The following is a 25,116-nucleotide window of genomic DNA, read 5'->3' as shown; positions in this document are numbered from 1 at the left end:
GGATGGGTGGATGGGTGGATGGGTGGGTGGGTGGGTGGATGGATGGATGCCGTTGAGTCGACTGTAGCTCGTGGTGACCTTATGTACAACAGAACAAAACGTTGCCCGGTCCTGCATCATTCTGATGATGCCAACATGTTTGATTGTGGCTATTGTGCCAGTCCCTCTCACTGAGGGTCTCCCTCACCTTCTCTGACCCTCTGCTTCACCAAACACAATGTCCTCCTCCAGCAATTGACCCCTTCTGGTGACATGTCCAAAGCAAGCATTTCAGAACATATTCTCTTGTGACCCATAAGGTTTTCACTGACTAATTTTTAGAAGTAGATTGCCAGGCCTTTCTTCCTAGTCTGTCTTAGTCTGACCCTGCTGGTATTTGAAATACTGGTGGCATAGCTTCCAGCATCACAGCAACATGCAAGCCACCACGGTACAACAAACTGACAGACAGGTGTCGGATAAATGCCTTTATTAACCCGTTGCCGTCGAGTCAATTCAGACTCACAGCGACTCTGTAGGACAGAGTAGAACTACCCCCCAGGCTTTCCAAGGAGCGGCTGGTAGATTCGAACTGCCGACCTTTCGTTAGCAGCCCAGCTCTTAACTGCTGCCTCAGTGCCTTTAGAGTGGTGGAATTTGTGGGGGTGGAGATGGGGGTGGGGAGAATCCAGATATCAAGTATGTACAAGGTTGCACCGCCATCTTCTCACCTGTACTGTCACCTTCCAGCTGATACATCATCATGAAGGATGAGGGGGCCTTGAAAATGACAGTTCTGTGGATGATGTGTCCTCGGCTGTGACTCTAGCGAGTATAGCAGCAGCAGCCTACAGTAGACATTGCCTCCTCCCGCTACAAAGGGGGTAAGACTTGGCTTTGCTGAACACGTACTTTAGCTTCGAGTTTCCTCTGGGCTGTGAGCCGGGTAGCCAGGTGAGGATTCCTCAGGCCCGAGCTCTCTGGTCAGGATAGATAGGAACTATGGCTGGGCAGTAGAGCATGTTAGATTGGCCATCTTGAGGTCAGAGGAAAGAAACATGGGAAGGAGTTGAAAGTCTAACCTGGAGTGAATCATTTAACCCCTGCAAGGCTTCATTTTTCTTGTTTGCAAAATGAGTTTGGATGGAAATCTGGGTTGTGTAGATCTGAAATAAAAAACAGAGGTGGCGTTAGTAATTCACAAAGGAAGGCTTGGAGTATTCGGTGATAGGGTTGGAACCACTGGCTCTCTACATGAAGAGAAAGTAAAAGTGAATCCTTATCTTTTGCGATGAACAAGCGCAGACGTTTCCAGCACACATTCCCAGGGCTCATTCGAGGCCTATTGGGACTTGTGACGCATCGGTTTTAAAAGCTCACTATAGACTACACAACGGAGCCCTGGTAGCGCGGTGATTAAGCATTAGGCTGTTAACCAGAAGGTCAGCAGTTCGAATTCACCAGCCGCTCCTTGGAAACCCTATGGAGGCAGTTCTAATCTGTCCTATAGGGTCACTATGAGTCAGAATTGACTCGACAGTAATGGGTTTGGTTTTTTTACAGACCATTTGCAAACCTATAGACTAGACTATTAACACTCTGAGGGCAGGCACTCTGGCTGTTTTTGTTGTTATATTATTTTGCACCAAGCCCTGGTGGCGCAGTGGTTAAGAGCTACTACAGCTGCTAGCTAAAAGGTCTGCAGTTCAAATCCACCAGCCGCTCCTTGGAAACCCTATGGGGCAGTTCTACTCTGTTCTGTAGGGTCGCTATGAGTTGGAATCGACTCCACAGCAGCAAGTTTGGTTTTTGGGTTTATGGTGCCTGGAACATATTACGAACTCAGAAAAGGTTTGTTGCATAATACATGATTTCAAAGGTCTAAAAAAAAAAAAACCAAAGAGGATGAATTTCTAAAAGAGATGATGAATTTTCTTTGGCTATGACTAATAATAGACTAGATTGTCATGTACCTGGGATTCTTTGGAGTACTGCTCTGACTGAAAGCAGGAGAGAAGAACTGAGTCGAGAGATCTTGGTGAGCTCAGCCTTGTTCTTTCCTGAATCTAAAGATATTTGGAAATATTACACATACCGTGAGACAAACTAGGCCTATCCAATACTATTATTAAGCCATATATTCAGTGTGGTCATGATTATTCTTTGATTCATTTAAGTGCCTACTTTGTCTAGAAACACGATTTTCTACCACTTAAGCTTTTTGCTCTTTTTTGTTTTATTAAGATATAACTTACGTATGATAAACTTCACTGGTTTTAAGGGTACGGTTTGATGAATTTTGGTACGTGTATATGTTCATGTAGTCATCACCATAACAAAATACAGAACAGCTCCCTCATCCTACAAACTTTCCTCGTGCCCCTTTGTGCTTCACCCCCTTTCCTGCCCCCCCGCCCCAAGCAACCACTGATTCTGCTTAGTATCACTATAGTCTAACACTTCATGAAAAACAAATAATCATAATTATCTTGTTGTTGTCAGTTGCCACTGATTCTTACTCATGGCAACCCCACGTGTGCAGAATAGAACTGGTCCATGGGGTTTTCAAAGTTGTGACCTTTCGGAAGCGGATCACCAGACCTTTCTTCTGATGCGCCTCTGGGTGAGTTCAAACCGCCAACCATTCAGCTAGTAGTTGAGTGCTTAACTGTTTTCACCACCCAGAGACTCCAGTAATCATCTCAGAGTCAAAGGATTTTAAGATAATGCTTTGGTTGAAGGGGTGAAAAAGCACACAGGACAGGATATAAAGAAGAGAAAGAAATTGGTATGTCGCTGGCGGGGGCAGCCTGAGACAGAATGTAGCTTCACGGAACAGCGCATTAGCATCCCTTGGGGACCCAAGGCTGGAGGCCCCAGGAAAGGAAGTAGGTCTTTGGAAAGTGGGTGCTCCAAGAATTTTCTACAAATACCAGGGTAAGACATTTTTATGATTACAGAAAAAGAACAGGGGTTGTACAGCCAGATATAAACCTGACATACATATATACAGCTGGATCTAAACCTGACAAGTGGGTTTCTGACATGAATTTGGACTTATTTTTAATCTGATGTCTTAAAGAACCCCTGCGCCTTCAGGGTTATCGCAGAAGATTCTAAATGGCTCCACTGTGTGAAGACAAAGCCAACGAGTATATAAACTTCTGCCTCGGAGACTCTTTTTTCTCTCTGTTCATTAAAAGGCTCAGAGTCCCTGGTTCCTGCCAAGATTTATTAGCCCACCTGGAACACAGGGATAGTGGTGTACTTTCTAGAAATTAGATGCAGCAAGGACAAGAATGGGGTTTATAGTTTTGTATGGCGATGTGGTTGCTGGGTGTGGTTGAGTCGGCTCCCAATTCATGGTGACCCCATGCGCAGTGGAACGGAACACTGCCTGGTCCTGCACCATCCCCATGGTCAGTTGTGGATCAGACCACTGTGATCGTAGGGTTTTCGTTGGCTGATTTTCAGAAATAGATTTCCAGGCCTTTCTTCCTATTTGCCTTAAGTTTGGAAGTCTGCTGAAACCTGTTTGGCGTCATAGCAACATGCAAGCCCACACGGACAGGTGGTGGCTGCACATGAGGTGCACTGGCCCGGAATCTAACCCGGGTCTCCTGCATCGAAGGCAGGAGTTCTACCGCTGAACCACCTATGTCTGCATGGAAACGTTAGGGGGCTCGTAACTTTCTGCCTCCACATGGGCTCCAGGCACTGTGCTGGGTTCAGAGGCTTACCACTGAACAAAATGGCAAGTCCCAGCTGCCCTCTTGTTGGATCTTGTATTCTAATCACAGGGTACGGAACAAGTGGACAAATAACACATGCCATCTGTCAGAGACTAGAACAGGGCAGACATAAAGCAGGGTGACAGGCAGAGGACGATGACTGGGGTAGGAGGAACACTTAGGTGGCTAGTCAGGGGGCCACTCTGGGGAGGTGACCTTCAGGCTGAGACTGGAAAACAAGAGAAACCAATCCCGAGAAGACCTAGAGAAAGAGCATTTTAGGAATTGGGGCAAGCAAGTGCCAAAGGCCCTGAGGTGGGAAAGAGATTGGAATGTTCAAGAAAGAAGCCAGAATGACCTGAGCATAACCAACGTGGAGAGGGAGGGGTACAAGCTGAGTTTGGAGAGATCAAAAGGTTGGCTCCAGAAATGAAAACCTAAGCCCTCTTGAAAATAGTCCCAAAGCCGGCCATGCTGACACCTGGGTGCTATGGGAGGTGTGTCACTGCTGGGCAGTAGTCGGGAATGCTTAGAGGGACGGAATTGCTTCTTACTTACTGGGTTACTGATCACAGACTCAGAGCTGGCAGGGAATTTAGAGTTACTCTAGCCCAGCCCTCCTATTTTACAAATGAAGGAACAGAGGCCCAAAGAGGTTAAAGTTCTTACCAGAAAAAGCATTCCAAGTGAGATCAAAAGGCAGATGATAAAATGGGAGAAATATCTGCAGTTCATATCATAGGTGAGGGGTCAGTTTCCATACTATCTAAAGAAAGAGCTGTTGGTGAGTGGGGCTGGCGCAGAGTGAACGAGAAGGAGAGAGAAGGCGCAAGAGGTTGAAAAAATGCAAACCTCTGCCTGTGCCCAGCTGCTGAGGCTGTGGGTCTATAGGCAGGCTGATTCCCTTCCTGTGAGGGGAGAAATGATGCGTCCAGCTCTCATGCAGGCTAGCAGTTCTGGTAAAATTAAAGTATAGGGCTGGTCAAAAACAGGAAAGAACTCAAATGTTACTCTACATGTTCACTGATAAATCGTGGTCTGTCTAGACAATGAAATACTACTCCAATGAAAAGGGACAAACGACTGCAGCATGCAATAATGTAGGTGAATCTCACAGACGTTATGCTGAGCTAAAGAAGCCAGGTACAAAAGAGACCATGCAGTAGGATTCCGTTTGTGTGAAGGTTGAGATCAGGCGAGACTAATCAATAGTTTTCTGGCTCCTGCGATGGAGGTGGAGGTTGACTGCAAAGGAGCACTAGGGAGTTTGGGGGGATGATGGGAATGTTTTTACATCTTGATTGTGGTAGTGGTCACACGGCATTTACATTTGTCAAAACTCCTAAAGTGGGTGGGTCCCTTTTACAGTATGTAAATTGTACCTCAATAAAGTCGATTTAAAAATAAGTTTTTTAAAAGAGGGAAAAGGCATAGCCAGAAAACAAAGAGAAGCTTTTGGTTAGATTGTCGTCCATTCATTTATTCGCCAAGCGTTTATTAAGTATCTTCTATGTGCAGATGAGGAGCCCTGGTGGTGCAGTGGGTAAGCGCTCGGCTGCCGACTGAAAGGTTGGCAGTTCGAACCCACCAGCTGCTCCAAGGGAGAAAGATGTGGCAGTCTGCTTCAGTAAAGATTACAGCCTTGGAAACCCTATGGGACAGTTCTGCTCTGTCCTGTAGGGTCATTATGAGTGGAAATCGACTCAACAGCAATGAGTTTGTTATGTGCAGGTGCCATAACAAGTACTGACCATCTGTTTGTGCCAGAACACGGTGCGGCAGAGGTACCAGCTTCAGCTCTGCAAGTTTCTGTGGGCCGTGGACCCACCTACAGACAGTCATCTCAGCATTCCCTGCTCCCAGGTTATCAGCTGCCCAGAGACTGGTAGTGAGGACCCAGGTTAGGGCATGGGCAGTGACTACTTTGGCTACTAAGGAGAAAAATGGCTCTCTCATTTTAGGTCTGAGAGGACTTAAAAATCAGTAACACAAAGCAAAGGGAGTAGGAAGAGATTGGGCTTGTTCCATGACTCAGGGCCTCACCTAGACATCTGTTTCCATAACGCGAAAGATCACAGCCGTTGAAGACCCTGTGGAGTGCAGCTCTACTCTGAAGCACATGGGGTCGCCATGAGTGGGAATTGACTCAATGGCAACGGGTTTGGATTTAGTTAATCTTATGGAAGTAGGTTGCCAGAACTTTCTTCCACAGCACTGCTGGGTGGATTTGAACCCGCAACCTTTCAGCTAGTAGCGTAGCACAAACAAACCACTTGTGCCACCCAGGGACCCTGGGCACCTCTGTTAGTAACCCACCCCCGTCTCACTTACTTGTCATTGTTTGTTTGTTCCCGTGTTTTTGCTGAACCCCGGTCTCAGGTATCAGCCTTGTTTTACACAAGCCTTTCTTTCCAACTTCATCGACACACTGTGTTTAGATCTGATGTTTGCAGACATTTTTCTAGCCCCCACCACATGTATGTAGTGGGCATCTAAAGCGTCCTAGGCAGAAGACAGCGGCTGTTTGCGGATAAACGTGTCCCTATAGACGAATGGTTTCTGTCTGTGGAATTTCTTCTACACTCGGATGAGAGGTGGAACAGTTTCTCTGGTCATTATTTAATACCTTATAAACGGGGTATCTCAAAATGGACTGCTCAAGATGTGGTATCGAGGTTTTAATTTTTAGAAAAGTGAGTAAGCCAAAAGAGAAACTCATCTTAATGTCACGGCAGCAGTGACCCCGTTCTTTCCTGTCGGTGAGGTGAGATGTGATTTAGTTATCTTTTTGCACCATCCCCCTTCTCAACCAGGCAAGAAGGAATGGAGGTGTCATCGAGGGGCGTCCTTCCTGGGCCAGCGGAGGAGAGAACCACCGTGGGTTTGCAGACCTGAATCAGCCTGCTCACTTCATTTCTCTTCCTTTCTGCAGAAGCTTTTGCTATTGCTCTGCCACCTGGAAGCGGCATTATAGTTTCCATAAAGCCTGGGACCCCAACTGTGCCAGTGAAGCCCTGTTACCTCGTCATTTCGAAAAAAGAACTGTCCACGTTGTCCATCAAGTCTGGAGAAAAGACAGTCTTTCACTTTAGCTGCCAGAATCCAGAGAGGCACTTTGTCATAGAAATCCAAAAGAATGTTGGTGAGTATGTCCTCGTAAACTGTGTGACAGCGTCTTATAAGTGTCTATGCCTCTCATTTCTGTGCTAAGCCAGTCTCTGATGCTTGTAAGATCTATTCTGGAACTCTGTACACTTTTTATTTAGCTCTTATGTGGCCAGGCATGGTTCTAAGTGCTTGACATAGGTTAATGGAAAGTTCACAAAGAGAGTAACTTGCCCTGGTGACATAGCTGGTAAGTAGCAGACAGGACAGGAACCCAGGTACACTGGCTCCATTCTGTGCCCTTAACCACCAGGCCACACTGTCTCTTGGTGGAGCGCTAGAGGCCTGTGAGCTACAGATTTCCAAGGTCTGTGGTGCTCTGAAGGAGCCCTGGTAGCGTAGTGGTTAAGCACTCGGCAGCTAATCAAAATGTCGCTGTTCGAACCCACCAGCCAGTCTTCGGGAAGAAGCTGTGTCCGTCTGCTTGCGTAAAGATTTACAGCCTTGGAAACCCAGGGGGGCAGTTCTGCTCTGTCCTATAGAGTCACTGTGAGTCAGAATCCACTCAATGGCAACAGGTGGTGCACTATCTTGATATGCTAGAAACACCTGGCAGATGTGGAGCAAAAGTCAAGGGATTTAAGAGGACAAAAGAATCAGAAGGTTGAAGAGGGAAGAGTGGGGAAGTGAGTCCAGAAGGCACAATGGAAAAAGCAGCAGCTTTGGAGTCTGATGGGCCTGGATATGGCTTCAAGCTGCAGGGCTACTGGTCACATGACCGGATCACGTGATTTCGTGTGAGTTCCTTAACTACTTTGTGCCTTTGTTTACTAGTCTGTAAAATAAGGGTCATCGCACCGACCTATAGGGTTGGTATGAAGATGAATTAAAATAATGGATTGAAAGTGTATGATATAAGAATTCAACAAACTATAGCTATTTCGTATTGTTGCTATTATTCATAATTTGAGCTTGGGATGGGAGGTGGACATCGGAAATAGTAATCAGACAGAAAAAATTAAATTTTTAATTTCCCAGTCAAGTTAACGTGATCATTCCAAATAGGAACTAACAGATATAGTAACAGCAATGGTAACACTATTTGTGACCCAATTGTAGCCATACTCAGAGAAAATTTCTTTTAAATGTTTTAACTGAAAATAAATGAATCAAGTGATAAAATCAGGAAGCAAGAAAAAGGGTAAAAAGAAAATAGGAGGAATTAGTGAAATCAGCCATAGACAATACATAAATGAACAGACAATGAATGTTCCATTAAAATTTTATTTACAATAACAGGCAATGGGCTGGATTTGGCCCATGGCCTGTAGTTTGCTGACCTCTGTTCCAGATCATAGACAGAGAGAAATTTCCCAGTCCCTTTTGCAAGGTTATTACAATCCTGATGTCCGTATCTGACAAAGCATAAAAAACATTAAAACCATAGACCAATCATTTATGAATATACATGCAAAAATTCCTAAATAAAATATATCAAATCTAAAATGGTTCAGCATTAACAAATTGGTAAATGGAATGCTTTGCATAATTAGGCTAGAGAGAAAAGAACTATATACAATCATCTTAGTAGATGATTTTTTAACTTTTTAATAAGACACTCTTAGTTAACCAGGAATAGAGGGACGTTTTCTTAATACAATAAAGTATATTTACCAGAAACTGATAATAGATGCTATATGTAACTGTTAAACATAGAAGCATTACTAAAAAAACAGAAAACAGTGTAAGGATTCCCACTATGCACATTGTTCTAACGAAGACAATAAGCAAGACAAGAAGGAAAAAATAGGCAAAATTATTAGAGGAAGAGCCAATATTATCTTTATTCAAAGATTGATGTGATTATCTGCCTACAACATAAAGAGAATCAAAAGAAAGTTATTAGAATTAATAAAAGAATTCATAAGCTGCCCCAATACTTGGTAGAAAAATCCCCAAATTAATAGCTTTTCTATAATGTCAGTAATAACCAAGTAGAAAATATAATGCAAAAAGATCCTTTGTGACTAACAATAACAAAGAACAAATATTTAGGGTTAATCTTACTAAATGCATAAAATATGTATGAAGCAAAATATAAAATTTTACTGAAAGACCAAAAAAAAAGACTTAAATAAATGGAAAGATACGCTATATTCCTTGAAGAAAAAACTTAGTGTTTTTAAAGTGTCAGTTCTCCCCCAAATTATTATTATCAATTTAATTCAATTACAATTAAAATCCTAGTGAAGCTTTTACAACACGTATTTTGGGGGGACATAATTCAATCCATAACATTCCACGCCTTGGCCTCCAAAGACAGGCACAAAGTAGACATTTCCGTTACAAATGGGAGAAATTGGAGGGAAAGAAGAGATAACAGACACCAAGCAAGTCCAAAACCCAGCTGAAAAAATTATATTAGCTGTCAAGGCTTGAAAATAATCCTCTCTTCTCTGAGACTATCTGGGCAATGGCCCCACCCTCCAGACTCTGCGTGTTGGCCACATCCTCTGGATTCTGGTGGAGGCCCCTTGGCCCTAGGCTTCAGCTCTGGCATGTCAACTCTGCTCCCTCAGTTTTAGGAAGCCCCATTCTCCTAGTCCATCCCTGTGGCAACCTCACCCCTTGGCCGCAGTAGGCCCCTGTTCTTCTGCCCCTTAGGCATGGCAACCCCGCCTCCTCAGCTTTGGGCAGTGGATCTTGCCCCACCTCCCTGGCATACGTTAATGTCAGCACCATACTGGCGAAGATACTGCTGTTTGAAACCTAGGAGGCTGTGGCCCCACCGTTTGAGATCCAGGAGACCATGACCCCACCCTTTGAGATCCAGGAGACCTTGACCCCACCCTTTGAAACCCAGAAGGCCCTGCTTCCTGTGCTCCTTCCAACAGTTCTACTGATCTCTGAGCCACTCCAGGGATGGTCTTTTTCTTTTCTTGGAGGACAAGAGATGTAGCTCCTTTGGTCTGTTTCCTGCCTGTAGAATTCCAAGAGGCAGACACTGTTCTTTCCTTTAGTTCTTTCTGTTTACCCTTCAGTCTAAGCTGATGGGTTTTCTGCTGTGGTAGTTGGTTAGATCCATCAGTTACAGGCTTAATCTCTTTACCAAAAGATTGTGTAGCTATGTCATTGGTGAACATTCTAGTACATGTGTCCTTAGTTTGTACAACATAATCTTGCAAGTCTTTAAGTTTTGTTTTCATTTTGCACAGTTCATTAAGTCCATCTCTTTATTCTCGTATTTTACTATAAGCAGCAAGAGAAACCATGCAGCCTCTTTAAGATCTTGCTTAGAAATCTCATCAGCCAGATATCTAAGTTCCTCACTTAGAAGTGCTACCTTCAACTAAACATTTGAACATAATTCAGACAAGTTCTTAGCCACTGCATAAAAAGCATCATCCTTCCTCCGTTGTCCAATCACATGTTCATCTTTTTTTTTTAAGCCTCACGAGAAGCACATTTTAATGCCCTTCATTTTTAAACATTCTGTTGACGGCTCCATCTGTATTCTCTAAGACAATGGAGACTTTCTCTATAGCTCTCCTCGCTTCCTTCTGAGCCGTCACCGGAATTGCCTTTGACATCCATAATCCTACCACTAGTCTCTTCAAGGCAGTCTAGGCTTTTACTATTAGGCACCTTAAAACTTTTCCAGCCTCCACCCATTACCCTATTCCAAAACCATTTCAGCATTGTAGGTATTTGTTAGAGCAGCACTCCACTCTCAGTACCAAATTCTGTCTTAGTTATCTAGTGCGGCTATAACAGAAATACCACAAGTGGGTGGCTTTAACAAACAGAAATTTATTTTCTCACGGTTTAGGAGGCTAGAAGTCTGAATTCAGGGCACTGGCTCTAGGGTATGGCTTTCTCTGTTGGTGCTGGGGGAAAGTCCTTGTTCCCTGGTTCCCTGTGATCTTCATGTGGTGAGACATCTGTCTTCCCCCATCTCTCTGCTTCTCTGTGCCTAGTCTGCTCTTTTTAGATCTCAAAGATGATTGGCTTAAAACACACACTACACTGATATGGCCTCTTAACATAACAAAGAAATCCCTTTCCCAAATTATAAACACAGATATAGGGGTTAAAATTTACAACACATATTGTTGAGGGTTACAATTCAATCCATAACAACATGGAAAGATGCCAAAGCTATTTTTGTTTCATTAAAAACAGTGCAGCTTATAATTGTTGTTGGGTGCCGTTGAGTTGATTTCAACTCACAGCAACCCCATGTGACAGAGTAGAACTACTCCAGAGGGTTATCTAGGCTGTAATCTTTACGGAAGCAGATTACCAGGTCTTTCTCCTATGGAGCCTCTGGGTGGGTTCAAACTGCCAACCTTTTGGTTAGCAGCCAAGTGCTTAACCATTGCACCACCAGGGCTCTGTAGCATATAATAAGTGAGTAATTTGTATAGTTCAATCCCAGTTTATTAAATACATACATGTGCATGCGCACGTACATACACAGACGTGCACACTTAATCATATATAATCCAAAGACTAGAGGAGAAACACCAAAATGTTAGCCTTAAAATTTTCTATAACGGGATGGGGGTGGTAGTGGGGACCAGGTGACATTCATTTTCTTCTTTCTGTTCTTCACTGTCTTGTTTTTTTACAGGCATACATTACTTTTTTTGTTTGGTTAAACCAATAAGCGATTTCCACATTAAAAAAGAGAAAAGGAAACAGATGACAGACTTCCTAAGTCAAGCGTTTGAATTCATCAGCCTCTCAATCCTAGGATGCTACACACAGCTTATTTCATATAAAAACCCATTCCTACACTTTTTGAAACTGATTTGAAAGTATTAATTTTTAAAATAACAAGTCAGTGTTCTGCTTACCCTTTGTTTTTAAAACCTTTCCTGAATAAGCATTCTGAAAGTTGGAGACAAAGCTTGACATCTCTGTTCTCATCTCTTTTTGAATAGTTAGTTCCATTAAAGTTCATGAAATAGAAGTCTGTGCTGGGAGAAATCACGTCAGAGATGACCCTTCTCCATTCCTGTATTGGAACCGTTTTAGTTGTTTAGAATTTTCATACTGGACAGGGTGCACGGGAGAAGACTTGGAGGCATGCCGACATTTTGACTACGCTTATCTGTATGGCCATCCCACCAACCAAGGCTCTTAGCAACAAATTAAAACTTGCTTGTACAACCTGATCTCCCAGCAGCCAGGGCTTTGGGCAGAGGTGGAGCTGGGAGGCGGGGCTTTCTGACCCCGTTTCCTTGGTGTGGAATTAAATCAGAATCTCTAGGGGATCTGTGCAGGCATGCTTATTTTTTAAAAGTCCTCCAGGTGATTCCAGTATGGAGCCAAGACTGAGAACCACTGCCTTCATAAGGTCAAGAGATCCCACTCAGATCGCCGCAGGGGCCAATCACTGGTGCCCTGGGCACATTGGAGGTGTGGGTAGAAAGCTCCTCGAGGCCAGCTTCAAAAGGAGAGAGGTGGCTTGATAGAACTAACCAAGTTCCCATGAGTTCCTAAACATAGGTACTATATTTCATGATACACAAAGTCTGATTTTAGCCATATTAGTCACCATGTTATCTAACCCTGTGTTATTGGTTAGGCAGTGCAGTGCAGTGCATTGGCGGGAATATAGGTTGACCAAACACAGCTGGGCTTTTGTCCCAGGGTTGCCATATGCTGCAAGTGCTGGCCCTAGTCACCCGGATTCCAGGGCTGCTTTGCAAAAATGAAAAATTTGGATTGTTGAAATGCCAAATGCTTTGTTATCTATATATCTACCACAATAAAAAATAATAATAATTTTTTAATCCATTATTTCTACATATAGAATTTTTTTTAGTGACGTTATGTTAAAATTTTAATATCCAATAATGTTGTTGTTATTAGGGGCCATCAAGTCAGTTCTGACTTGTAGTGACCCTGTGTACAACAGAATGAAACACTGCCCAGTCCTGCACCATCCTGACGATTGTTGCTATATTTGAGCCCGTTGTTGCAGCCACTGTGTCAATCCATCTTGTTGAGGGTTTTCCTCTTTTTTGCTGACCCTCTTCTTTACCAAGCATGATGTCCTTCTCCTCCTGATAACATGTCCAAAGTCCGTAAGGTGAAGTCTCACCATCCTCGCTTCTAAGGAGCATTCTGGCTGTACTTCTTCCGAGACAGATTTGTTTGTTCTATTGACAGTCCATGGTATATTCAGTATTCTTCACCAACACCATAATTTACAGGCATCAATTCTTCTTTGGTCTTCCTTATTCATATTCGGTAATAGTTGTGGTGCTTAATTAGAACGTAAAGATAAATATCTTGTTTTACAACTCAAATAAATGTTTTTGAATTTCAAACCAAAAAAAAAGAAGTTCGGCATGAACAAGCTCAGAGGTCCTAGACGTCTTTGAAATTCTTCCATGAGACCTTTTCAGGTTGGAGTACTTTCAAACACCCCAACAGAGCAGTAATAAAGATTCACCAGATTATTATTACCGTGACCAAAGTCCATCAACACTTTCAGGTTCCCTGTCTCAGACAACAAAAGCCTTTAATTTTATATTGCCTGCTTTCTGTTACTTCTTCCATACACTTTCCTCTTATTTCCTCCCTGACAGTGACATTTCTCTCTTTGTTTTGAAAGGCTCGGGAAACAAAGTGCATCAAAGATATTATTAATTGTTAGCCTTGAAAAGAGAAAATCAAATGCGGTGATAATAAAATACTAGCATTAAAACCCCGAGGCAGGAAGATAACTGTGCCACGGGGTTCCAGCCATCAAGGGGATTGTATATTCAGAGAAGACTCACTGTGTTGATGAGTGTATTGTGGGAAAACCAGTTTTAGAAGGTGGATTTTGGCACTATGTGCTAAAGATTGTGAAAACCATGATTCTTTCAGAGTAGGGGAAGTAGGATATTCCAAAGCATGGGCTCTCCATTGAAAATGGTCTCCTTCTGGCTTCCAGAAAAGCCTGGTCAGAAGCCCACCAGTTGGGCTCCAGCAATTTAATATGGAAAACACAGTAGTTAGGAGGTGTCTGAGGTCGGGTTCCCTCAGAGCCGGAGACAAGGGTTCTCATGTAAGTCATTTATCCAGAGAGTGCCCTCAGAAGAAACGCCTGAAGAAGTGAGGGAAGCAGGAGACAGCAAAAAAGCAAAACAGAGATGTGATATTAGCTGAAGTCTACCTCAGCCTGATCCCACAGGGAGCTCTGGGTGTGAATGGCATCGAAAGGTTGTGTCACTTGAAGCAAACAGCCAGACTTTTTCACTCCTGTGTTGTTAGGTGCTATGGTCCTTATACTTCAAGCATAGTCACTTTAGTCCCACAAGGTGTTTGAATATATCTAAGAAATTTCCATAACTGTGCCCCGTATGTGCTCTATTATATATATGAATATATATGTAGCGCATACAAATATGTATATACAAATGCCCACAACTATACCTATATGTATATACATGCGTTTACTCCCATACGCCTTCCCACCCCTATATGGCATACATATCTACCAAGTAACCACTCACAAATTTTTGGTTGTTATACTATTGTTGCAGAATTGTGTATGCTATAGTATTTATTGTGGTGTTGTTGTTTTTACGTGCCATCAAGTCAGTTCCAACTCATAGCGGCCCTATGTACAACAGAACGAAATACTGCCTGGTCCTGCACCATCCTCACAATTGTTATTATACTTGAGCCCATTGTTGCAGCCACTGTGTCAGTCCATCTCATTGAGGGCCTTCCTCTTTTTCGCTCACCTTCTACTTCACTCCTCTATCAGGTAGTTACTGGCTATAGGCTCTCCCTTGGGGTGAAGGTGAGTGAGTGGCAAAACTTCTACGGTTTCTGGGCCAGGACAGTTCCCCTGAACTGAGGCACTTCCCCAGAGAAAGATGTATCTGTCAGCCATTGGCCACCAACACTCACAGCAGCTGGGGGATGGGGCAGCAGCAGGCAAAGTATCTACTACTGAGGAGCATGGGGTAGGTGACCTTTCAGTGTGATCACAACTGCTTTTGTGACTGTGTTTCAGACTGCATGTCAGGCCCGTGTCCTTTTGGGGAGGTTCAGCTCCAGCCCTCAACATCCTCATTGCCCGCCCTCAACAGAACTTTCGTCTGGGACGTCAAGGCTCCTAAGAGCGTCGGTCTAGAGCTGCAGTTCTCTGTTCCCCATCTGAGGCAGATCGGGCCAGGCGAGAGCTGCCCAGACGGAGTCACTTACTCCGTCAACGGCCGCATCGATACCACCTCTGTCAGGATTGGAACCTTCTGCAGCAATGGCACTGTGTCCCGGATCAAGATGCAGGAGGGAGTGAAAATGACCTTACAGCTACCATGGTTCGACAGGAGAAATGTCTCCGGCTTCAGCATTGCAAACCGGACATCCATAAAACGTGAGCATACCACTTCCCTCCCTGCTGTTTGATTAGGTTGAACCACACAAAATTACCATTGTTCTAGGTCAAAAATAGTCATGGGCCGGCAGTTTTGTATGATTCCACCTAAATCCCTTAGAGGAAGATTCTCCTCTTCTGTAAGAGATGTGGCTTACTCATTCCTAGTGTGAACCCCCTTCTCTGTTAAATGGGGTGGCCACTCTTCTTTGTCCTATGAACAAATGAGGTTTATTTGCAAAGAATGAAATGAAACTGGTTCTGCAGACCTACCTTGACGGCACCATTTCTAACTTCTTTCTCCTGTTCTCTGTCTCTTTCACATTTTCTGTGTCTGCATCAGTGGTACGCCAGAGTCCACTGACACCTTTCAGATTCCCTCATGCCGGTCACGAAAGCTGATTGTTAGATGTTCAGGAATTTTATGAGTTGGTGTTAACCAGAGCCATTATTAAAAATAAAATTATATAACCTTACAATTAAATAAATTATATTAAACAGAGGGAATAAGTACTCAGAATTCATCACATCCTAATTATTTTACTATTACGTACGCTTCTTGAAAGGAGCCTGGGTGGTGCAACGGTTAAGCACTCAGCTGCAAAATGAAAAGTTTGCAGTTCAGACCCACCCAGTGGCTCCACGGAAGACAAGACCTGGCGATCTGCTCCCGTAAAGATTAGAGCCTAGGAAACCCACCCAATAGGGCAGTTCTACTCTGTCATACTGGGTCGCTATGAGTCCAAAATCAACTTGAAGACAACAGCAACAACATGCTTTTTTTTTTTTTAATGGTATTTTATTGTGTTTTCGATGAAAGTTTACACAGCAAATTAGGTTCCCATTTGACAGTTTCTGCACAAATTGTTCAGTGACCTAAGTTACATTTTTCACAATGTGTCAACGTTCTCTTTAATTGCATTCTGGTTGTTCCATTTCCAGTACTCTAGTTTCCCTGCTCCCCACCCCCCACCCCCGTCTTCCAGCAGAATGCTTCTTGAGGTTATTTATGTCTGTTGTATCTGTGAGGTGGAGATACTCGACAATGGGGTGTTATTGCACAGTTCTTCCCAACTCCACATTCAGTCACGTCGTGTTGTTAGCTTGGAATCAGAGTATTGGAAGTTGACATAAGCTACAGAGCAGGGCTTTCTTTTATTCCGGTGAGTTGGTTATTAAACACCTACTTGTACACCACTGGTATATTCTCATTACCAACCTCTGCTTTGGGTGTAAACAAACCATGTCATGATTTAACTTAAATATCTTAAAGAAAGATTCCACTCTTCTGTGGAAAAAGACCTAAGACTTGCTCAGGATCTGAGAATCACCATGATCTTTTCTCTGACACCCCCACCCCTGAGCCATGAACAACCAGGACAGGATCTGACCACCAACTGTTCTTTCTGGTTTGGTTCCATGCCCATTAGGACTATGCGTCATTGAGTCTGTGTTTGAGGGTGAAGGTTCGGCAACCCTGATGTCTGCCAACTACCCAGAAGGCTTCCCCGAGGATGAGCTCATGACGTGGCAGTTTGTCATCCCTGCACACCTGCGGGCCAGTGTCTCCTTCCTCACCGTCAATGTCTCCAACTGTGTGAAGAAGGAGGAGCGGGTTGAATACTACATCCCAGGCTCCACCAGCAATCCTGAGGTGTTTAAGCTGAAGGACCAGCAGCCCGGGAACATGGCTGGGAACTTCAACCTCTCCCTGCAGGGCTGTGACCAAGATGTCCAAAATCCGGGCATCCTCCGGCTGCAGTTCCGAGTCTTGGTCCAGCACCCACAAAAAGAAAGCAGTAAGTGAAGCCTCGCTTTCCTTTCCCCTCCTCCTCCAGCACTTTCCTGCCTTCCTGGCTAGTCTGCTTGGGGTGAGGTTCCTTCCTGTGTCTCATCTGCAGCTTCTGGGAAACTTGGACCCTGAAGAGTTTCAGGAAGTGGGTTGCTAAGCAGTGTGACAAGCCCATTGGTGATTTCCTGTTCAGGGTGCTGTTGCTGTTATTGTGAACTGCCCTCGAGTCAGCCCCAACTCATGGTATTCCCATGTGCAACGGAGAGAAACGCTGCCTGGTCCTGGTTCCGGGTGCTAACTTGTTTTTAACTCTTTCATTGCTATTGGATTACCGGTATACCAGCCACTTTTTATGCCTCTGGACCTCAGGGGTAAGGTGTTATTCTGGTTCCAATGCATTTAGCATCAAGGTGGCTCCCTTTTGAAATGTGTGAAGCTCAGCAGACCTGAGTTGGAGCCTCATTGTTGTGTAGGTTGAGCATTCAATTAGGCAATGCTTCCTGGATGTGTTTGTTTTGTACACTTTTGCCTTTTTTTCCTTTATTTCTGTGAGATAAGGTTTGCAAGCATGATTATGGCTTTCCAGTGTGATAGTTAGGGAGCCCTGATGGGTTTGTTTTGGGTTTTCTGTGCCATATTTGGAAAACCAGAGGTTCCCCGCGTAACCTAATGGAAAGGCGCCTGCAATAAATTATCTATATCGCTCTCATTGGTATATTGTCATACCACAGATTGGTGGCACCACAGTGCCACTTGCCTCATTGGTGGCTTGTATTACCAGATCATATTTCTCAAAATCCATATTACCAGCCAGAAATTTAAACACACTCAATTAGAAAGCATGCATTCTAATACTGAAAACGCATGCCATCAAAAAAAAAAAAAAAAAGTAATGAAATAATCTGGTGAGAAACTAGAGGTTCAGAGAGGTTGTGGAACTAGCCTAATGTCACACAGCTTGTCAGGAGCAGAACAAGCTTAAGACCCATCGCTTGTGGTCTGGACCATACTGAACCCCAGGTAGGTTGATGAGAATTAGGTTGAACATTGTTCCTCAAACATTTACTAGTATGCCAAGAGCCTAGAGAAGGGAAGTCAGGGCCAGGACCAGGATGAGGTGAGGTAGCCAGGGTGCAAAGTTCAAGGAGTACTGACTCTCAGATGCCTCACCCTTAAGGAGGCACTCACTCTCAGGATCCTGTAAGTAAGTACAAGGTCAACCACTGAAAGTGCCTCCTTAAATTTTGTACCCTGGACACCTGCCTTGCTTCACCGTGGCCCAGAAGGGAATGATATGAATTTTGAGATGAAAGATATGAGATGAGTTCAGAGCGGCTTATCTATAAACTGGAGTGTGTGAGGAGCGAGCTGTGACAAATGACGTTGGCCCAGGAATTTCCAGTGTGTGCCGAGGATGAGTTCTGCCCAGAAGGCTAATTCTCGTACTTGTTTTTATTATTATTTACTTCTGGGAAGTAGGCAGAGCCAGGCAGAAATATTAAGTGGGAGTGTGGGATGGCATGTCGTTTATTTTTGTAGGGCTGATAAACATCAGAAAGTGACAGTATGAGACCCACCCAAGGGATTGCCCAACAGGCACTACCTGGGAAATGCCCTTGATGCCCACTGGGAGCTGGCTTCTCAGGAAACCAAAGCGCCACCCATCTCCTGACCCAAGATCCCTTCTAATTCATAGTGACCATGCAGAAGGCATAACTTTTTAAGGCCATTTTTACAGTTCCACTATCACAGTCTGTGGCCCTGGTTTGACCACAAACATCCTGGGTTTTCAGGCTGTGTTGAAAACAGCCATGAAAGGCTTTGGAAATAGGGCGGGTTTGGGTTTCAGATGATGGAGGGATTTGTCTATCATCTCAGTCTTGGTGAGTTCATTCTGTTTCCTGTAATCAGATTGCTAAATGAGCTCCCTGAGATAATCCTTAAGTCATCTTAAAACCAAACAATTGCTTAGCTTAACTAGTGAAAAAGGGTCTACCTTGAGCATTATGCCCTTTTAGGATCTATCTATATGGGATCAAATTGACAACAGTAACTTGAAAGATAGGAACCTTAGGGGGCAGTGAGTTTATGCCAATGGGGGAGGAACAACTCAGAAAAGGAAGGTGAGAATGGTTGCACAACTTAAAGAATGTAATCAGTGTCACTGAATTGTACACATAGAAAATGTTGAATTGGTGTATGCTTTGCTGTGTATAGTCTCAGTAACAACAACAAAAAAAGTAAAATTTAGAAAAAAAAATCGTTAAACATGCCGTGACCAGTGTCAAGAAGCATGTGGATTTGGTTTTGAGGTAAATAAAGAATGATTAACTGCGCCTTAAAAGTGTTCAGTAGTGTTTTGGTGAGTGACGTCTGAGGTCTTAAAAGCTTGCAAGCAGCCATCTAAGATGCATCAGTTGGTCCCAACCACGTAGAGCAAAGGAGAATGAAGAACACCAAAGACACAAGGAAAGTATTAGCCCAAGAGACAGAAAGGGCCACATAAACCAGAGACTTCATCAGCCTGAGACCAGAAGAACTAGGTGGTGCCCGGGTACCACCAATGACCGCCCTGACAGGGAACACAACAGAGAGTCCCTGATGGAGCAGGATAAAGGTGGGGTGCAGAACTCAAATTCTAGTAAGAAGACCAGACTTAATGGTCTGAGACTGGAGGAACCCTGGAAAGCCTGGCCCCCCGATTCTCTATCAGCCCAGAACTAAAACAATTTCCGAGACCAACTCTTCAGACAGGGATTGGACTGGACTGTGGGACATAAAGTGATACTCTTGAGGAGTGTGTCTCTTAGCTCAAGTAGATACAAGAGACTAAATGGGCAGCTTCTGTCCAGAGGTGAGATGGGAAGGCAGAGAGGGTTAGGAGCTGGTTGAATGGACATGGGAATCAGGGGTGGAAAGGAGGAGTGTGCTGTCACAGTATGGGGAGAGCAATTAGGGTCACATAACAATGTATGTATAAATTTTTGTATGGGAGATTAACTTGAAATTTAAACTACAACAATAAAAAAAAGTTCAAAAATAAAGTGTTCAGTAGTGCTAAGGACTCTCATGTAAAGCACAGGTTTATATTTTTTCTAGAAGAGTAAGTGGACTTGGCCAGCAGGAGTGTCTGTGGGGTTAAGATTAGGCTGGGCTGGACCTCTGAGAGCTCTGATTTGGACTTCTGTAAAGTACCTGGGTGACACAGATGGTTTGCGCTGGGCTACTAGACCAAAAGGTTGGCAGTTTGAACCTACCCAGAAGCGCCTCAGAAGAAAGTGATCTGCTTTCAGCCAAGAAAACGCTATGTACACGGTTCTGCTGTGAAACACGTGGAGTCACCATGAGCTGAAATTGACTCAAAGGCAACCGGTTTGGTTTTTTGGTTTGATTAAGGCACCCAGCCAGCCCAGACCCCTTATCACCCACAGCAGGGCCTGACCACAGTGGGTCCAGGCTACAAAAAAAATAAGAACAATAATTTCTGAATGTGGGCAATAGGCAGATGTTACTTTGAACCTAATTGTCTACCCCACCCCTCCACAAAAAAAAAAGAAAGAAACCTACTGTTAAACTTCTCTCTACTTCACTAAAAAGTGTCAGGTAGATTCAAATTAGATCCAGAGGATCCCTGCAGGGAATGTCTTTCTATGGTTTGACCACAAACATCTTAGGCTTTAAAATGAGTGTTGTATGGGCTACGCAGGGTCTGAGGAAGAACTGATGCAGCCAGCTGTGACCCTGTGTGTTGCACCAAAGGCTTATGCTGCCCACAGTGTGCAGCTCAGTGATGCCCGAGATCTTGGTTCATGTTCGCCTCTGCCAAACAAGCCTTGTTTTTATTAAGTGCTCCATAATGCACTCTCTTCTTTTCCTTTGGATAGTAAAATATTACCACCTCATACCTGGTATTATTACCACTTAGTTTCGTGCAGATATAAAAATAATTTTGGTCCTCTAGGAGTTTAATCCAATAGTCACACTAGAGAGAGAAGGAGAGAGAGTCTCCATTTGTCCCACACAGCCTGTTTGGCTTTTTATAATAGAATTTCTAAAAGATTCAGGTGGCCTTGCTGATAATGATTATTTGAGTTAATAATATTCTACCTAGCTATATTATCTTCTTTAGTGCTAGTCTGCTGCCTTACGTCTTCTCTTCTAGCTTTTGGAAGATACATTTAGTTGCTCTGAGAATACCAGATACACTAGTATCTTCAAACCCTGTAGGTTTCTGTGTTATCATAATTGGAGTACAGTAGATAGATGTGAGTTTCCAGCATGTTACACAGGATGCTTCAGGTAATAACTCTGGGTAAATACTGATTGTGGAAGCAGTTTCCTTATTTCTTGTTCGGCTTCTGTAACGTGTCCAGAAGCCACCTGGAGCCCTTAACTAATCATTGAGTTTTGTCTTTTTTTTTTTTTGGATTCCGTAACTCATTCTCTGTGAGTCTTAAATTCGCCCTTCCAGAGTTGGTACGTATTGTGTCCTCTGACTTATTCCTGTGCAGCCCGTTTCCACTGGCAGGTGAGAAATCTCTGTTTATAGATATCATAAACATGATGGGCGTTCTTTATGAAACTTCAGTCGTTAACCTAGTCCCTTCAAAGGTTCCCCGTGCAGTTTTGAAAACGATGTACAAGTAACTGTCACGTAGTGAGGGGTTTTCTTTCAGGGAATGGGGTCTTTTTAAACCTCAGGCTCAAATAGTTTTTACATGATGGCATCTCAGTGTTGTAGAAAGAACATGGGATTCTTTCAAGGCAGGAAACCTGTGTCTGGTTCACAGATCTGCCCTTTTATTAGCTGAATAACCTCGAACAGTTAATGCGAACCTCTCTGTGGCATCCCCTTCTCAGCATAAAAAGCTGATAATCACACAGACAGGTTAGATAAGGCAACACGTCAAAGCACACAGTAGGCACTGAGTAAAAGTCGGTGTTATCTTCCATAGATTTAGGGACGTTAGTAGGTGACATTTACCTTTTCATCCCCCCGCTGTGACAGGTGAGGGCTGCACGCATTCATCCTGCTTTGCCCGTCGAGACCACATAGAACAGCATTCTGTAGACAGCACAGGAATTTCCTGCACCTAGCCCTCAAGTGGCACAGTAGTTAAGAGCTACGGCTGCTAACCAAAGTGTCGGCAGTTCGAATCCACCAGCCACTCCTTGGAAACCCTATGGGGCAGTTCTACTCTGTCCCATAGAGTCGCTAGGAGTCAGAATCAACTCCACGGCAACAGGTTTGGTGTTTTTTGTTTGGTTAGCCCTCGAGTTATTTTGAGATCCATCCAAAAGCAGTGTGGAAAGAAGGCATGTAAAGTGGTTAATGAATGGAACGTGTATGCAGAGTAGACAGTGGCAATGAAGTGTGCTCTTACAGAGAGCCAGTGATGGAAGGTCCAACCTCACTCCAGAATAGAGACTGTTTTTCTCAATAAACTACCCTCTCTGTTCTGGCTCCACTACTGGGTGTCTCATCACAGTCCTCCTGATTATTACACAGTGACTTTCAGAGGAAATACAAACTGTAAAACCATAGTACCATTTCATGCCCACTAGAATGGTGAAGGAGTCCCTGGGTGGTGCTAAGAGTTAATGCATTCAGCTGCTAACCGAAAGGTTGGAGGTTCGAGCCCACCCCAAGGTGCCTTGGAAGAAAGGCCTGACAATCTATGTCCAAAATCAGCAATTGGAAACCATATGGAGTACAGTTCTACTTGGATACACATGCAGAAGCAACTTGACGGCAACTAGTTATTTTATACCGTGAAAAAAAAAATCAAGGGAATTACTTTGGATCCCACTTACTAGCTAGCTGTATGACTTTGGACAAATTACTTAACCTCTCTCAGCGTCAAGTTTGTATTTTAGAAAATGAGGGTACTGAAAATGGTATTACCTCAACAAATTCAGACTGTGAGCTTCTCAAGGGAAAGGACTTCTTGTTGCATCCCAACATGGTAGGTAGTACAGTGGTAGACATAAAACAGGCCTTCTGCACGTGTTTGAGGAGCTTTTGCTGCACTCAGCCAAGGCTGACCAAATGTACTTCCGAAGCACATCAAGCAACAGCTTCATTTCTCTTGGTGGATCAGACTGTGACCTTGAAAGTGGATGATTTCCCTGTAGGCATGTCACCTGTAAGTGAGCTGCTTCAAGCTCAGTCCCACATTTGCTTGTCTACTTGGTGCAGCCACCAGGCTGGAGAAGAGGAGGCTGTGGTCCAGGGAGGCAGCAAGCATTGCATCATAGAAAGAGCACAGGCTTTGTAATCAGAAAAATGTGGACTTGGATCTCAATCCCACCACTTCCTAGCCTTAGTTTCCATGTCTTTAAAATGGGGGTGGTGCAAATGGTTAACACACTTGGCTGTTAACCGAAGGGTTGGCAGTTCGATTCCACACTGAGGCTCCTCAGAAGAAAGTCCTGATGATCTGCTTCTGAAAAATCAGCCATTGAAAATCCTATGGAGCACAGTTCTACTTTGACACACATGTGGTCCCCATGAGTCGGAAGTGACTCTGTGGCAACTGGTAACTAATGACACCTATTGTGCTAGATTGTATTTTTATTCTAAAATAGTCACCACTCCTCCTTAGGGAGGATTAGACTTCCTACCCTATGAACTGCAGGCATGGCCAGGTCACGTTGCTTTGGCCAATGAAATGTAAGCAGAAGCGAATGTGGCACTTCCTAGCAGAAGCTTCCACTCTTGTTGTGTGATTCACATTTTCAAGCTCCGTCATAAGACTGGTGTGTTGCAGCTAGAGGCGTCTCCTTCAGCTTGGGTCTTGGAATTAAGAAGACAAGGAGCAGAGGTGCAGCCAGCCCATAATGGATATGTGATGTGCTAGAGAGATAAACCTTTGTTATTCTAAGAGACCATTTGTTACTGCAGCTTAATCTGGCCTAAGATGCCCTACACACTCTCTTTTCTCAAGGATATCATAAGGATTAATAATCTAACATAGCCATTTTCTCTCTCCCATGTGCCGGATGTGGGGCTTATAGAGATTCATAAAGTTCATATTCTGGTGGGAAAGACAGACAAGTAGTAGGAAAATTATTACTTCCCATTAAAGATAGCCTTGCTAAATACTTAAAATCTACTGTAATGGCAGTAAAACCATTTTTAAAAGCAGAAATATTAAGGAAGAGGAGAAATGAAGAAGAAACGCTGTCATAATATTTCATAAGATGGAAAATAGAGAAGTAACTGATTCAGCCGCCCTAGAGTGCAGAATCCTAAGCCAACAGTAGAAAAAGCCTAGGAGAAATCTAGTTTGTTCTACAAAGACTCGAGAATCAGCAGTAGCAGTTACCTTCAGAACTGGGGGCAACAGTGGGGTAAGAGTGGGAAAAGCCACGAGAGCCCCAGATCGTTTCCTCGACACCAAGCAGCCAGGTAACTGCCCTTCTCAGCCAACAGAAGGTAGAAGTTTATTCTCTGGAGAAGATAAGACAGGCTCTGGACCAAAGATCCCAGGCACATTGAGGCCCCATCCTTCATCCTTCAAAGGTAGCCCTATGTATGCTCCCTTCATTTGGTGAGTGGTGGGTTCTTCTCTGGGGAAACCCAACTAGCCCAAGAGAAGAAAACTCAAAGATACTTCTGTTATTGGTTCCCCAGGAAGCAGCCAGACCACCCTACAGAGAAGCCCACAGTCAATAAACAGAGGTATTCCAAATAGGTTTTTAGCGCCTCACTTTTAGTCAAAGGAGACCACAGCTCTCCAGACAACTGAGGAAAGCACCTCACGAGAAAGACAAAGACCAAAACAAATGAACGGAAGAAAGCAGCTTGGAGGAAATGGAAAATATATGGGGAGGAGAAACTAGAATGAGTGAGTGAATAAATACAACAGCAACTTCTATCATTAAGACCCTTAAGTAAACAAGAAAAAAACATTGCATCCGTGTAACAAGAACAGGTTGCAGTTTTTATAAAGAGCTTTCAAAGAACCATAAAGAACTCTCAGATTAAGGCCTCCACCGGACTGAGTCCAGTACAGCTAGATGGTGCCCGACTACCACCACTGACTGCTCTGACCAGGATCACAACAGAGGGTTCTGGACAGAGCTGGAGAAGGATGTAGAACAAAATTCTAACTCACAAA

General features: G+C 43.8%; 1 protein-coding gene across 1 annotated transcript in view; it reads left to right on the top strand.

Annotated features, from left to right (window-relative positions):
- The first annotated feature begins 6,652 nt into the window (after positions 1 to 6,652).
- The window catches only part of CDCP1 (CUB domain containing protein 1), a 39,376-nt gene continuing 20,912 nt past the window's right edge, over positions 6,653 to 25,116 (top strand). The window contains exons 1-3 of the mRNA XM_004368701.2: positions 6,653 to 6,852; positions 14,839 to 15,201; positions 16,632 to 17,000. Of these exons, the coding sequence (XP_004368758.1) occupies positions 14,844 to 15,201; positions 16,632 to 17,000 (727 nt within the window). The 5' untranslated portion in view covers positions 6,653 to 6,852; positions 14,839 to 14,843. The remainder of the gene's footprint in view (positions 6,853 to 14,838; positions 15,202 to 16,631; positions 17,001 to 25,116) is intronic.

This window comes from Trichechus manatus, unplaced genomic scaffold (assembly GCF_000243295.1).
Source record: "Trichechus manatus latirostris isolate Lorelei unplaced genomic scaffold, TriManLat1.0 scaffold00001, whole genome shotgun sequence".
NCBI classification, from domain to species: Eukaryota; Metazoa; Chordata; class Mammalia; order Sirenia; family Trichechidae; genus Trichechus; species Trichechus manatus.
Note: the sequence above shows the minus strand (reverse complement) of the source record. Positions and strands in the feature narration are given on the sequence as shown.